Raw genomic sequence first — 15,704 nt, 5'->3', positions numbered from 1 at the left:
AAAGCCCACTGATGTAACCCCGACTAAGGTACAGCATGGGGATTCGAACCCACACCCACCTGCCACACCCGTTTTTTGGTCCTATTCACTTCCATTCATTTTTTGAAAGTTTGAGATATCAACGCCGTTCCAACTCTAAATTGTAAAGCCCACTGATGTAACCCCGACTCAGATAAAGCATGGGGACTCGAACCCACACCCACCTGCCACGCCTGTTTTTTTGTTCCATTCACTTCCATTCATTTTTTGAAAGTTTGAGATATCGACGCCGTTCCAACTCTAAATCGTAAAGCCCACTGATGTAACCCCGACTCAGGTACAGCATGGGGATTCGAACCCACGCCCACCTGCCACGCCCGTTTTTCGGCTCTATTCACTTCAATTCATTTATTGAAAGTTCGAGATATCAACGCCGTTCCAACTCTATATCGTAAAGCCTACTGATGTAACCCTGACTTGGGTACAGCATGGGGATTCGAACTCACGCCCACCTGCCACGCCCGTTTTTCGACTCCACTCACTTCTATTCATTTTTTGAAAGATCGAGATATCGACGCCGTTTCAACTCTAAATCGTAAAGCCCACTGATGACACCCCGAGTTGGATAAAGCATTGGGATACGCACGCCCGCCCGACCGGCACACGGCAATCACACTCGCATTTTCTCCGGAAATGCACTCTCTAGTTGTTATTGTTATTTTCGTTTTCAATATATTATTATTATTCTGCCCGTTTTTTGTCCGTGCTTCTTCTCCCGCAGTTTTCGAGATATCGACCCCGTTCCAGCGCCAAATCGTCCGGCCCATACGGGAATAGAGCGCTTGTATACAACTTTTTGATCGAACCAACACTGTGGGCACAGTGCCCGTTTTAAGGTGCCCGTTTTTCCCCATTGACTCCCATTCATTTTGAAATGAATTTCGAGCTATCAACGCCGTTCCAACCCTTGATCGACCGGGTCATTAATTAGCGCCCAAATCCAAAAAATCATCCGGATACGCCCATCCGTGTGGCATTTATGCCCGTTTTTGCCCGAATTTTTGGACAAAAATCTTGACACCTTTGGCTTTCCACAGAACGTCAACGTGATGACGTAGACGGCATCTTCAGGCCGTTCTGAGAATAGAAAATGGCGGCCGCCAAAAAATCTGACTTATTTTGGTCTGTAACTAAAGTATTAGTGATTTTTAAGATGAAAACGCTGCACAGAATGAAATTATAGTGCAGTTAGACTTTGCAGTGAGCGTCATATCGTTCGCGCTGCAACAGAAACAAAGATATTTATATCCGTTAGCTTCAAGGCTAACGGATGCATTGAAATCAATGGGAATTGCTAAATGCTAAAAGAGGGACCGAAGTCTGAGTGCACTATGCCTGAAATCTGTAAATGAGACACAGCCGATCATAGATTGCGCAATACCATGGCCCCTGCAGTGATAATCACATGTAAATGAATGAGTACTGATTTGTAAGCAGTACAAACGTGCAGAAATGCATTTTTTTACAGGTTTGGCTTTTCAAACACACCCAGAGTGAACTTGTGCTCACACCACAGCTTGTGCACAGATACAGTGGCCTGTCTGGGAGAAAGTATTCACACCCCACGCACCGCACCACTTCTAAACGCATGCGCGCCCCCGACCTGCGCACGCCCGCCGACCGGCACACGGCAATCACACTCGCATTTTCTCCGGAAATGCACTCTCTAGTTATTATTATTATTAGTGTGATTGCAGAATGCAAGCACACTATTGTTATTGTTATTTTCGTTTTCAATATATTATTATTATTCTGCCCGTTTTTTGTCCGTGCTTCTTCTCCCGCAGTTTTCGAGATATCGACCCCGTTCCAGCGCCAAATCGTCCGGCCCATACGGGAATAGAGCGCTTGTATACAACTTTTGGATCGAACCAACACTGTGGGCACAGTGCCCGTTTTAAGGTGCCCGTTTTTCCCCATTGACTCCCATTCATTTTGAAATGAATTTCGAGCTATCAACGCCGTTCCAACCCTTGATCGACCGGGTCATTAATTAGCGCCCAAATCCAAAAAATCATCCGGATACGCCCATCCGTGTGGCATTTATGCCCGTTTTTGCCCGAATTTTTGGACAAAAATCTTGACACCTTTGGCTTTCCACAGAACGTCAACGTGATGACGTAGACGGCATCTTCAGGCCGTTCTGAGAATAGAAAATGGCGGCCGCCAAAAAATCTGACTTATTTTGGTCTGTAACTAAAGTATTAGTGATTTTTAAGATGAAAACGCTGCACAGAATGAAATTATAGTGCAGTTAGACTTTGCAGTGAGCGTCATATCGTTCGCGCTGCAACAGAAACAAAGATATTTATATCCGTTAGCTTCAAGGCTAACGGATGCATTGAAATCAATGGGAATTGCTAAATGCTAAAAGAGGGACCGAAGTCTGAGTGCACTATGCCTGAAATCTGTAAATGAGACACAGCCGATCATAGATTGCGCAATACCATGGCCCCTGCAGTGATAATCACATGTAAATGAATGAGTACTGATTTGTAAGCAGTACAAACGTGCAGAAATGCATTTTTTTACAGGTTTGGCTTTTCAAACACACCCAGAGTGAACTTGTGCTCACACCACAGCTTGTGCACAGATACAGTGGCCTGTCTGGGAGAAAGTATTCACACCCCACGCACCGCACCACTTCTAAACGCATGCGCGCCCCCGACCTGCGCACGCCCGCCGACCGGCACACGGCAATCACACTCGCATTTTCTCCGGAAATGCACTCTCTAGTTAGTGTGATTGCAGAATGCAAGCACACTATTGTTATTGTTATTTTCGTTTTCAATATATTATTATTATTCTGCCCGTTTTTTGTCCGTGCTTCTTCTCCCGCAGTTTTCGAGATATCGACCCCGTTCCAGCGCCAAATCGTCCGGCCCATACGGGAATAGAGCGCTTGTATACAACTTTTTGATCGAACCAACACTGTGGGCACAGTGCCCGTTTTAAGGTGCCCGTTTTTCCCCATTGACTCCCATTCATTTTGAAATGAATTTCGAGCTATCAACGCCGTTCCAACCCTTGATCGACCGGGTCATTAATTAGCGCCCAAATCCAAAAAATCATCCGGATACGCCCATCCGTGTGGCATTTATGCCCGTTTTTGCCCGAATTTTTGGACAAAAATCTTGACACCTTTGGCTTTCCACAGAACGTCAACGTGATGACGTAGACGGCATCTTCAGGCCGTTCTGAGAATAGAAAATGGCGGCCGCCAAAAAATCTGACTTATTTTGGTCTGTAACTAAAGTATTAGTGATTTTTAAGATGAAAACGCTGCACAGAATGAAATTATAGTGCAGTTAGACTTTGCAGTGAGCGTCATATCGTTCGCGCTGCAACAGAAACAAAGATATTTATATCCGTTAGCTTCAAGGCTAACGGATGCATTGAAATCAATGGGAATTGCTAAATGCTAAAAGAGGGACCGAAGTCTGAGTGCACTATGCCTGAAATCTGTAAATGAGACACAGCCGATCATAGATTGCGCAATACCATGGCCCCTGCAGTGATAATCACATGTAAATGAATGAGTACTGATTTGTAAGCAGTACAAACGTGCAGAAATGCATTTTTTTACAGGTTTGGCTTTTCAAACACACCCAGAGTGAACTTGTGCTCACACCACAGCTTGTGCACAGATACAGTGGCCTGTCTGGGAGAAAGTATTCACACCCCACGCACCGCACCACTTCTAAACGCATGCGCGCCCCCGACCTGCGCACGCCCGCCGACCGGCACACGGCAATCACACTCGCATTTTCTCCGGAAATGCACTCTCTAGTTGTTATTGTTATTTTCGTTTTCAATATATTATTATTATTCTGCCCGTTTTTTGTCCGTGCTTCTTCTCCCGCAGTTTTCGAGATATCGACCCCGTTCCAGCGCCAAATCGTCCGGCCCATACGGGAATAGAGCGCTTGTATACAGCTTTTGGATCGAACCAACACTGTGGGCACAGTGCCCGTTTTAAGGTGCCCGTTTTTCCCCATTGACTCCCATTCATTTTGAAAAAAATGTCGAGCTATCAACGCCGTTCCAACCCTTGATCGACCGGGTCATTAATTAGCGCCCAAATCCAAAAAATCATCCGGATACGCCCATCCGTGTGGCATTTATGCCCGTTTTTGCCCGAATTTTTGGACAGAAATCTTGACACCTTTGGCTTTCCACAGAACGTCAACGTGATGACGTAGGCGGCATCTTCAGGCCGTTCTGAGAATAGAAAATGGCGGCCGCCAAAAAATCTGACTTATTTTGGTCTGTAACTAAAGTATTAGTGATTTTTAAGATGAAAACGCTGCACAGAATGAAATTATAGTGCAGTTAGACTTTGCAGTGAGCGTCATATCGTTTGCGTTGCAACAGAAAAAAAGATATTTATATCCGTTAGCTTCAAGGCTAACGGATGCATTGAAATCAATGGGAATTGCTAAATGCTAAAAGAGGGACCGAAGTCTGAGTGCACTATGCCTGAAATCTGTAAATGAGACACAGCCGATCATAGATTGCGCAATACCATGGCCCCTGCAGTGATAATCACATGTAAATGAATGAGTACTGATTTGTAAGCAGTACAAACGTGCAGAAATGCATTTTTTTACAGGTTTGGCTTTTCAAACACACCCAGAGTGAACTTGTGCTCACACCACAGCTTGTGCACAGATACAGTGGCCTGTCTGGGAGAAAGTATTCACACCCCACGCACCGCACCACTTCTAAACGCATGCGCGCCCCCGACCTGCGCACGCCCGCCGACCGGCACACGGCAATCACACTCGCATTTTCTCCGGAAATGCACTCTCTAGTTATTATTATTATTATTCCACCCGTTTTTTGTCTCCCTTTCTTCGTCCGCAGTTTTCGAGATATCGACCCCGTTCCAGCGCCAAATCGTCCGGCCCATACGGGAATGGACTGCTTGTATACAGGTTTTCGATCCGCTCGCCCGTTCACGTGCCACGCCCGCTTTTGTAGCGTTTTTTGGTCCCATTGACTTCCATTCATTTTTAGAATGGCATGTTCCTATACCGGCCTTCGGCTCAAATCGAGAGCTAGGATTCAGATAGAGACGCCTGTGAGTCTTCACCCACCCGACACCCCACATTACAGCTCTTCTATACAGCATTTAGACACGCTCACTTCCCACTGATGTAACCCCACTAACATACAGCATGGGGATTCGAACCCACGCCCACCTGCCACGCCCGGTTTTTGGTCCCATTCACTTCCATTCATTTTTTGAAAGTTCGAGATATCAACGCCGTTCCAACTCTATATCGAAAAAGCTCACTGATGTAACTCCAACTTGGGTACAGCATGGGGATTCGAACCCACACCCACCTGCCACGCCCGGTTTTTGTCCCCATTCACTTCCATTCATTTTTTGAAAGTTCGAGATATCGACACCGTTCCAACTCTATATCGTAAAGCCCACTGATGTAACCCCGACTCAGATACAGCATGGGGATTCGAACCCACGCCCACCTGCCACGCCCGGTTTTTGTCCCCATTCACTTCCATTCATTTTTTTAAAGTTTGAGATATCAACGCCGTTCCAACTCTATATCGTAAAGCTCACTGATGTAACCCCGACTCAGGTACAGCATTTGGATTCGAACCCACACCCACCTGCCACGCCCGGTTTTTGTCCCCATTCACTTCCATTCATTTTTTGAAAGTTCGAGATATCGACGCCGTTCCAACTAAATATCGTAAAGCTCACTGATGTAACCCCGACTCAGATACAGCATGGGGATTCGAACCCACGCCCACCTGCCACGCCCGGTTTTTGTCCCCATTCACTTCCATTCATTTTTTGAAAAATTGAGATATCAACGCCGTTCCAACTCTAAATCGTAAAGCCCACTGATGTAACCCTGACTCAGATACAGCATGGGGATTCGAACCCACACCCACCTGCCACGCCCGGTTTTTGTCCCCATTCACTTCCATTCATTTTTTGAAAGTTTGAGATATCAACACCGTTCCAACTTTAAATCGTAAAGCCCACTGATGACACCCCTACATGGGTACAGCATGGGGACTCGAACCCATGCCCACCTGCCACGCCCGTTTTTTGGCTTTATTTACTTCCATTCATTTTTTGAAAGTTCGAGATATCAATGCCGTTCCAACTCTAAATCGTGAAGCCCACTGATGACTCTCCGAGTTGGATAGAGCATGGGGATTCGAACCCACGCCCGATCGGCACACGGCAATCACACTCGCATTTTCTGCAGGAAATGCACATCTCTAGTTATTATTATTATTATTATTGTACAGCATTTGTTCTTTTATTCTTATTTCTGTTTTTCAAAAAAGGACACACAGTACCACATCAAAATACACAGTATGTATGTACACACCTGACCTGTGCTTGATGGACACACCATTCCAAACCGGTGGCCATTAATATAGTTAATATAGCTATAAAAGCCGTCACTGTACTAGGAAGGCTTTCCACAAGATTCTGTCATGTGTCTGTATGAATGTATGCCCCTTTGTGCTCCAAATATAAACATTTTTGAGGTCAGGAGGTTTGAGTCCTTTAAATATAGTGGTAAACAGCAGCCATCTTGATTATTCATTACAATAAGTGAGTTAAATGTATATACAGTACTTGTATAAATGTACATGTAAATTGTGCTTATATAATTTTTAGACTGGTCTATAATGATGTATGTAATGATTGGGGTAGCTTGTGTGATGGGTCATGTGCTTACTATGAGTTTGGTGTAATGTGGTGATTTTAGTGGGTTTAGTTAGAGCCTGGATTTGAACCGCCAATCTTCCGGTTGATAGCCCAAAGCTCTACCCACTAGGCTACCACTGTCCCCAATAGTCACTGTCCGATGAAAACACGTATCTCCACTTTTAGCGATTTTCACTTTTTTACATGTGATGATTGTGGGTATAAATCTCTGTCTGTCCATAGCAGCGAATATCAAAATGACCAATGAAAAGATGAAAAAACACGCAATCTCTTTAACGAGTATCTCCATTGGCTGCTAGACCTGTCCATCAAAACCCCATATCTCCTCTTCCGTTCCCCTCCGGTACTGTTTGAGAAATGTAATATTTGATCTATACAGTTTATTCAGGTTATTCAACTGCATGATTGTAAACACGATTTATATTTGTACACGTAAGTCCATTTTACATATGAAACAGACGGACTGATGACCTGATATTTTTATTTCTGTGCTGAGTTTTTGGAGATACGTGTTTTTCATCGACAGCGACGATATTTTATACATAATTATGTAGATATATAATATATAATACATATATATTGTTGTAAAGGACAGTGGTATCCTTATTAGGACAGCTAGAGCTTTGGGTTATCAATCAAAAGGTTGAGATTTTGAATCCCAGCTCTGCCATGCTGCCACTGTTGGGCCCTTGAGCAAGGCCCTTAACCCTCTCTGCTCCAGGGGTGCCGTACAATGGCTGACCCTGCGCTCCGACCCCAGCTTCCTAACAAGCTGGGATATCAAATAAATAATTTCGTTGTTCTGTATATGCATATTATGACAAAGGCATTCTATTCTAAACTAGGAATCATTTTTGCCTAACAGTATGTTGTTTTCTTTGGTGTAAAACTTCTCACAGTAAAACTAAAGACCAGTCTGTGGTTTTATTAGACACTCCACAGACTAATAATGTAACTATTACCCCCCCCCCCCCCCCCTCCCTTTTAATTAATTTAGGAAAACAATAACATGAAAGCCGTAATGAAAATGAGAAGATGGGTGTGAAGGTCCATCAAGAGTTTCTGCTGCAGTCAACACATGTACTACAAGTATCTACCATCAGCCCAACATTTAAAATATCCCTGACTAAATATCCTGCACTTAGTTTTATCTACAATAATTTTGTGCTAGCTTTTGCACTCAGTGTAAAGTGTATTTGAATATTTTTAACACATTTTTAAGTTAAATTCAGTGTAACCTATACTGTAGTGTTACGACTGTTGAAAGTCTTTCACACAAGAATGTTTTGTCCCAAAAAAGTCATATTAATCCATCATGTCATCAAGTACTGGTCAAGTATTTCTTCTATATCAATAAAACAGGGCAAAACTCTGGGCGCAAAGCATGTTTATTTTTTGTCTCATAGTGATGTACACATGTTGGCTTTAAACATAATAAATGTAACAAGAAAAATTCATCTGCTGTATTTATCATTTTAAATAACTAAATGCAGAAGACATTTTTTAACCCTTTCAAGCTTAAAATAAATCAATAAAGTGAAAAATAAAGAGGTAGTATGGAAAAAGCTACACAATGTCCAAAATTTATAGTTAACAGTGTAGTTGAAACTAAAAGACGTACTTTTTTCACACAAAAGTGAACAGTGATCATGTGCAAAACAGCTTAAACGAAACGGTGATCATTCAAATGTGTAACTTCATACCATGTATCCGAAGTGAAATCATTCCCAAACATTCAATAATCAGTACAAAAATATATATGTGTAAAAAAAAAAGGTTAACACAAAGATCTGAAACTAAATATACTGTACAGATTTACAGACATGGTTGGTTTTCTTTGAATAAATGGCTATGGAGAGATGAGATACAACAATGGGTGTACTGTTTAAAAAAGGGATTCAAAACATTTAAAATAAAAAGATGTAAACAAGGTACAACTGTGACCCATTTAAAATTTAAACTAAAGGCAGAATCCAAACAAAGAGTTGTTTGAAACCCTGATATGTGGCTTTGAAATGCCTTTTGCCTGGGGGCCATCAGGCCTTGATTGGAGTGTATGGACCGTCTGATTTCACACATATGCAAATGTACTTGAGCAGCAACCAAGTGGTCAGTGAAGCAGCTTAAAGGAACAAACTATTAAGATGCATGAACTGCAATTACTGTGCTAGGACTGACCTGGGTGCCAGACTCATAACAAAACACGTACGTTTGGGTGAAAACCTGCAGATATTAACAGTAGAAGTTCAGTACCAGAAGTGATGGGTACATCTAAAGTTCTATTAGAAATTTATCCATGAACTAATGGCACACCGTGATGCAGCGCCCGTTTCCACATGTAATACGTAGAGCGTGGAGTGAGAGGAAAGTAAGACCTGAACTCTTTGAAAGTGGGGAAAGACTTCTCCTCAAAGCGCTGCTGCAGAAACAGTTTAGCTTTGGCCTTGAAATTGGCCAATGCCACAACATCCATCACAAACATTTGCTCACTGTTGTTGTTGTCTGACAAGGGGTATTTGGGCAAGGATAATTCCGTGGGACTCGCTGCCTGGTTGTTTAGATAATGCATGTTTACATCGAACGTGAACCGTGTCGGATTTTCCGCCTGCCTGAATACATGTTGGGTCATCAATCCTTGAACTTCAGCCTTTCTGGACTCATCCATCTCAAAACTCAGATTAGGCTGCATGTGAGGTTTCTTGTTGAGCATATCCCTCCAAAGCCAGTAGTAATAAGAGGAGATGGACGGGAACTTCAGCTTAAATTTAAACAATGACATCTTTGTCTTCTGTACTTGTGCTTTGGCCTCTTCTCTAAGCTTCTTCTTCTGGAAGTACAACAGTCTGAGACTTTTCTGGTTGCATCTAGAGAGCCTGGCTCTGTGGTTCATCCTGGGACTTGTTGGCAAACCTCCTGGTAACAGCTTCTCAGTGGGACTCTGGGCTTTGTCCACATCTGAGCTTTCCTCCCCACTGCCTGACTGATCTTTGAACGGCGTAAGTAACAGGGCTTCCCTCCTCCAATTGTAGTACGTGGATCTTGATATTCCTGGGAATTTCCTTTTGAATATTCTGTAGGGAAACGAGGTGTTCGTGGCGATGCAATTCTGAAGGCTCTTCTTCGCCTCCTGCATTAATGTTGCATTCTGAGCCCGATCTGCTTCAAGCTTCTCTGAACCGAGTGCTACCAGGTTGGAAAAGGTTTCCTGGTTGAACGGCTTCCTGCTCTCTGGAGATGACCAGTAGTCTTGCTCGTTGCTTTCTCTGGGGCTCACCTCTCCGGTGGAGCTTCCAGAGCCAATGCTGCCGGTGGTCATGAGCTCATGTTTCCAAGCGTAGTAGGTAGATCTGGAGATTTCTGGGAATAATTCTCTGAACTGGTTCTGGGGTATTAGCTTCCCTTCTTTGTAGCAGGCCTGGAAAAAATGTTTGGCCTCATACCGTGCGACAGATTTCTTATGGTACTCCATGCTTTGCCTCCTCCAGCGATAAAAGGTGCTCTTTGTGATGTTGAACTTGTCTTTGAGGGTGGAATAAGACAGCTGTGAGTCGTCATTAGGAAGGTCCATGGACTTTACTGATGGTAACCTCTGCTCGCTGCTGGGGCTTCCAATTTTAAGGTCACTGGCATGAATTAAGGCCACAAAGTTGTGCGGCTTAAATATGGACCCTGCTTCAAGCTCACCAGACCACATAATGTGGAGCGTCATGTGCTCAGTCTGCTTGGGCCACGTTCTGGGACGAATAAGCCGGTTGAAATAGGGCCTGATCTTCAGGTTATACATGGGGTAGATGGAGTAGATGTTGCTCTGAAGGACAGAGGCCAGGGCATAGATATGCCACATATTCGCGAAAGAGTTGGGAAAACAAGAAGCTTTGACATCTGCATCAAAAATGGCCTCCAGCACCTGTACAGGCAGCTTAAGCATATCCTGGGATTCCTCGGCACACAGAGAAAACCTGGCTGCCTGTAGCATGACTTTGGAATCTATCATGCCACTGAGGTAATACTGCTTCCACAACAGCATCTCCACCACCGTTCTGACCTGCAACTCCAAGCTCAGGCTTGTGGAGCCCACCAGCAACATGCTAGCAGCATCAAACAGTAGATTGCCCTCTCCTTTACAGGCCAAAGGAAGCAGGCCAACTGGTGCATCTTCTGGGTACAGTCTGTGAGCCACAGCGTCAATGCCCAACCAAGATGAGATCTCAGAAGACTGTACTGTGGGGAGCTGGAACGGGGCAAGGGCTTGCTCCACTTCCAGGGCCACTTTAATTAGGGCATCTAGACCCATGGATTCAGTGGCCTCCTGAAGCTCCCCGAGGACAGAGAGCACCAATTCCTTTCTCTGAATCATGCCTGTAGCAAAAAAAAAAAAACATACGATTGTTAAAAAAGCCCATAAGGCATTTTACATATTTGATTTAATTGTTTATTAGAATTTTAACGTCATGTTTTACACTTTAGGTTACATTCATGACAGGAACGGTAGTTACTCATTACACAAGGTTCATCAGTTCACAAAATTATATCAAACACAGTCATGGACAATTTATTGTCTCCAATTAACCTCACTTGCATGTCTTTGGACTGTGGAAGGAAACCAGAGCACCAGGAGGAAACCCACACAGACACGAGGAGAACATGCAAACCACACAGAAAGGACCCGGACAGCCCCACCTGGGGATCAAACCCCAGACCTTCCTGCTGTGAGGCAATAGTACTACCCACTTAGCCACCGTGCCGCCCTACATATGTCATTTCAACAGTTTAACACTAACACAGTGTCAAGTCTAATACCTACAGTTACACTGATCAACAATTTAGTATTTTTAGTTAATTTGCAAAGGGGGCTTATTAAAAAGGCACAACAAAAATGTGCAGAAACAGTGTAAACAAGCAAGTCCGGCTTCCTTGTTTACATATACAGGTCCTTCTCAAAAAATTAGCATATTGTGATAAAGTTCATTATTTTCCATAATGTAATGATAAAAATTAAACTTTCATATATTTTAGATTCATTGCACACCAACTGAAATATTTCAGGTCTTTTATTGTTTTAATACTGATGATTTTGGCATACAGCTCATGAAAACCCAAAATTCCTATCTCAAAAAATTAGCATATCATGAAAAGGTTCTCTAAACGAGCTATTAACCTAATCATCTGAATCAACGAATTAACTCTAAACACCTGCAAAAGATTCCTGAGGCTTTTAAAAACTCCCAGCCTGGTTCATTACTCAAAACTGCCATCATGGGTAAGACTGCCGACCTGACTGCTGTCCAGAAGGCCATCATTGACACCCTCAAGCAAAAGGGTAAGACACAGAAAGAAATTTCTGAACGAATAGGCTGTTCCCAGAGTGCTGTATCAAGGCACCTCAGTGGGAAGTCTGTGGGAAGGAAAAAGTGTGGCAGAAAACGCTGCACAACGAGAAGAGGTGACCGGACCCTGAGGAAGATTGTGGAGAAGGGCCGATTCCAGACCTTGGGGGACCTGCGGAAGCAGTGGACTGAGTCTGGAGTAGAAACATCCAGAGCCACCGTGCACAGGCGTGTGCAGGAAATGGGCTACAGGTGCCGCATTCCCCAGGTCAAGCCACTTTTGAACCAGAAACAGCGGCAGAAGCGCCTGACCTGGGCTACAGAGAAGCAGCACTGGACTGTTGCTCAGTGGTCCAAAGTACTGTTTTCGGAAATCAAGGTGCCAGAGTCTGGAGGAAGACTGGGGAGAAGGAAATGCCAAAATGCCTGAAGTCCAGTGTCAAGTACCCACAGTCAGTGATGGTCTGGGGTGCCATGTCAGCTGCTGGTGTTGGTCCACTGTGTTTTATCAAGGGCAGGGTCAATGCAGCTAGCTATCAGGAGATTTTGGAGCACTTCATGCTTCCATCTGCTGAAAAGCTTTATGGAGATGAAGATTTTATTTTTCAGCACGACCTGGCACCTGCTCACAGTGCCAAAACCACTGGTGAATGGTTTACTGACCATGGTATTACTGTGCTCAATTGGCCTGCCAACTCTCCTGACCTGAACCCCATAGAGAATCTGTGGGATATTGTGAAGAGAAAGTTGAGAGACACAAGACCCAACACTCTGGATGAGCTTAAGGCCGCTATCGAAGCATCCTGGGCCTCCATAACACCTCAGCAGTGCCACAGGCTGATTGCCTCCATGCCACGCCGCATTGAAGCAGTCATTTCTGCAAAAGGATTCCCGACCAAGTATTGAGTGCATAACTGAACATAATTATTTGAAGGTTGACTTTTTTTGTATTAAAAACACTTTTCTTTTATTGGTCGGATGAAATATGCTAATTTTTTGAGATTTTGGGTTTTCATGAGCTGTATGCCAAAATCATCAGTATTAAAACAATAAAAGACCTGAAATATTTCAGTTGGTGTGCAATGAATCTAAAATATATGAAAGTTTAATTTTTATCATTACATTATGGAAAATAATGAACTTTATCACAATATGCTAATTTTTTGAGAAGGACCTGTATACATGTTCTGCTAGCCAAGATATAGACATGTCCTTTCAAACCCATCAATGCAATATTGTTTTAGTGGCCAGAAATGAAAATGAATAGCCTCTTATGATGTTATGGTTGTATAACATGTATAATATTCCAACCATTGAAGCAAAGAAATACCATTTACACCATTAAACAATCAAAAATAACTATGGGTAAGCCATTAGTTATTAAATTGAACAGTTAACCTATCCAACAATAAGGTAATGAGACAAAGTAGACATGTAAAAGCCTATCAAATGTACACTGTTATATACAAACCAACATTAATGGTTTGTAATGGTTTGTAACTGATTACACCTACAAGAAAGACCTATTTTTAAATAAAATAAAAGCATAATAGAGATTAAGGACTGATTACATCTACAACTTTGATTATTTTTGTATACCAAAAAATAGATGGTTTACATTTGCTGAATACATGTGCAAAAGCAATGTAGGCTTTTTGGAATAGTTAAAATACAGATTATAATGGTTGCATTTACACACCAGACCAATTAAACACAAAAGATTTAAAGATTTTTGGCTGATTACATCCACAATCCAATTTATTTACTAAACAATAAATAGTTTAATATAGAGATTGTAGACTGTTTACATCTGCAAGACCAATTAAACATAAAGGTTTAATATATTGTGGACCAAATACATCCACAAACCAGGTTTATATTGAGATTTTTGACTTATTACTACATATTAAATTTGTAAAATAAACCCCAACGTATTTTAAATTGTGTTACAACTACTAGTCAACGTATTAGATAAAATGTGTCTATAAAAGCACCGTGTAAAACAGGTTTGTACAGTGAGATAATTAATCAGCCACATCGAACAAAATAAACTTGTTTAAATGTTTATAAATGCGCTTTATTTAAACAGGTAGCGTGGTAACTAAGCTAATCCAAATAACTAACAAACACTATATATCAGGGAGCACTTGAACGCGCCAAACGAATTCATTAATCACTAAGGCCTGAGTCGAAACTTAAATGTTAAAAACAGTTTCTTAACAAACTTTTTATATATTAAAGAAATTCAAAGAAAGTCTCTTACCTTAACTAAGACTTGCTGCTGTCTCTCGAGTGAAGGCGTGTAGTACTAGCAGTAGGAGTAAATCAATGAATGGGCAGCTGAAGAGCAGTTAGTGTAGGTGAGTTAATGAACGCTGCTTTAGTCCATGTCTGAAGAGCGCACATCCATGAGGCTGAATGGGGACTGCTGCTGAATACCGACCGCGTTCAGCTCATGTAGATCCTCCTCCAGGAAATGGGCAATCATCCATTTCAGCCTTTTTGTTTGGGGTTGGAAAAAACACTCCCACCTGTATATGTACTGTATGTGCCTATTTACCAAAAGCCCATCACGTCATAGGCGTCGCCTTATTAACATACAATTAATAAACTCACACAGATACAGATACACAGTCTGTCCATCCTGTGATTTATAAACAGATTACTTCACTAATGTTGTTTTGTTTGCAATGCAATAAATTCAAGAAAACCAATCACAAATGTATTGTACTTTACATGAAGCATTAAAATGTTTGCTTAGACCCCCCCCCCCCCCCCCCCACACACACACACACACTTTAAAAATATATATTCTTAATGATAAACAGACAGTGCTTATGTTCAAACTTGCACTTGTTTATTTACATCCTTAATTTACATGTGTTTTGGAACAAAAATGACTTTACTGGGGTAAAAGAATAAAGTCATTTATAGTCATTTGCCATATATACAGTACATATGTATGAACCAAAGATAGATAGATAGATAGATAGATAGATAGATAGATAGATAGATAGATAGATAGATAGATAGATAGATAGATAGATAGATAGATAGATAGATAGATAGATAGATAGATGGTACACACTATTTAAGAAAAAATAGCACAAACTTAACAACCAAGACTGAAAGCATTTTGCATAATATATATTACATATATTACATATATTGCATAACTACAGTGCAGTAATTAATAATGAATGAAAGTGCAGGGAGGTGCAGTTCCAAGTATACAGTGTATGGTACAAATTAAACATAGATTAAATATTAATGTCTCAAGACATTAAGCATGAACACATTATAAAAGCATTTTAAAGAGAACATAAGAGCATCATTACATAAAAATTACATACAAATTGTGCCAAATCGATGCGCGGATCATGCTCCGCCGAAGAGCCGACCCCGCAACCGAACGGGATAAAGGCCAAGGAAAAGAAGAGCATCATTACATAAACCAGCTTCTCTACTGAGGGTACTTGGGCTTGTATATCATAAAAGGAAATATAAGTGATGGATATAAACAGCTGAAGAAGAGCTGAACAGAAGAGCAGAACTAAATCTGCACATTTTAACAATTTTAGAAATATAAAAAACTCAAGCGTGGGAGACAGCATTTG

The 15,704-nt window shown here is 42.0% G+C and overlaps 1 protein-coding gene across 1 annotated transcript; it reads right to left on the bottom strand.

Annotated features, from left to right (window-relative positions):
• Window positions 1-9,050: 9,050 nt before the first annotated feature.
• Window positions 9,051-14,382, bottom strand: vrtn (vertebrae development associated). Its single transcript, XM_063001450.1, has 2 exons — window positions 14,351-14,382; window positions 9,051-11,119 (listed from the first exon to the last, which is right to left on the bottom strand). The coding sequence occupies exon 2, from the start codon at window positions 11,115-11,117 to the stop codon at window positions 9,051-9,053; it is 2,067 nt and encodes a 688-aa protein (XP_062857520.1). The 5' UTR covers window positions 11,118-11,119; window positions 14,351-14,382.
• Between the last annotated feature and the right edge of the window lie 1,322 nt (window positions 14,383-15,704).

This window comes from Trichomycterus rosablanca, chromosome 9 (genome assembly GCF_030014385.1).
Source record: "Trichomycterus rosablanca isolate fTriRos1 chromosome 9, fTriRos1.hap1, whole genome shotgun sequence".
NCBI lineage: Eukaryota > Metazoa > Chordata > Actinopteri > Siluriformes > Trichomycteridae > Trichomycterus > Trichomycterus rosablanca.
The sequence above is the reverse complement of the archived record's forward strand: the minus strand, read 5'-3'. Positions and strand labels throughout refer to the sequence as shown.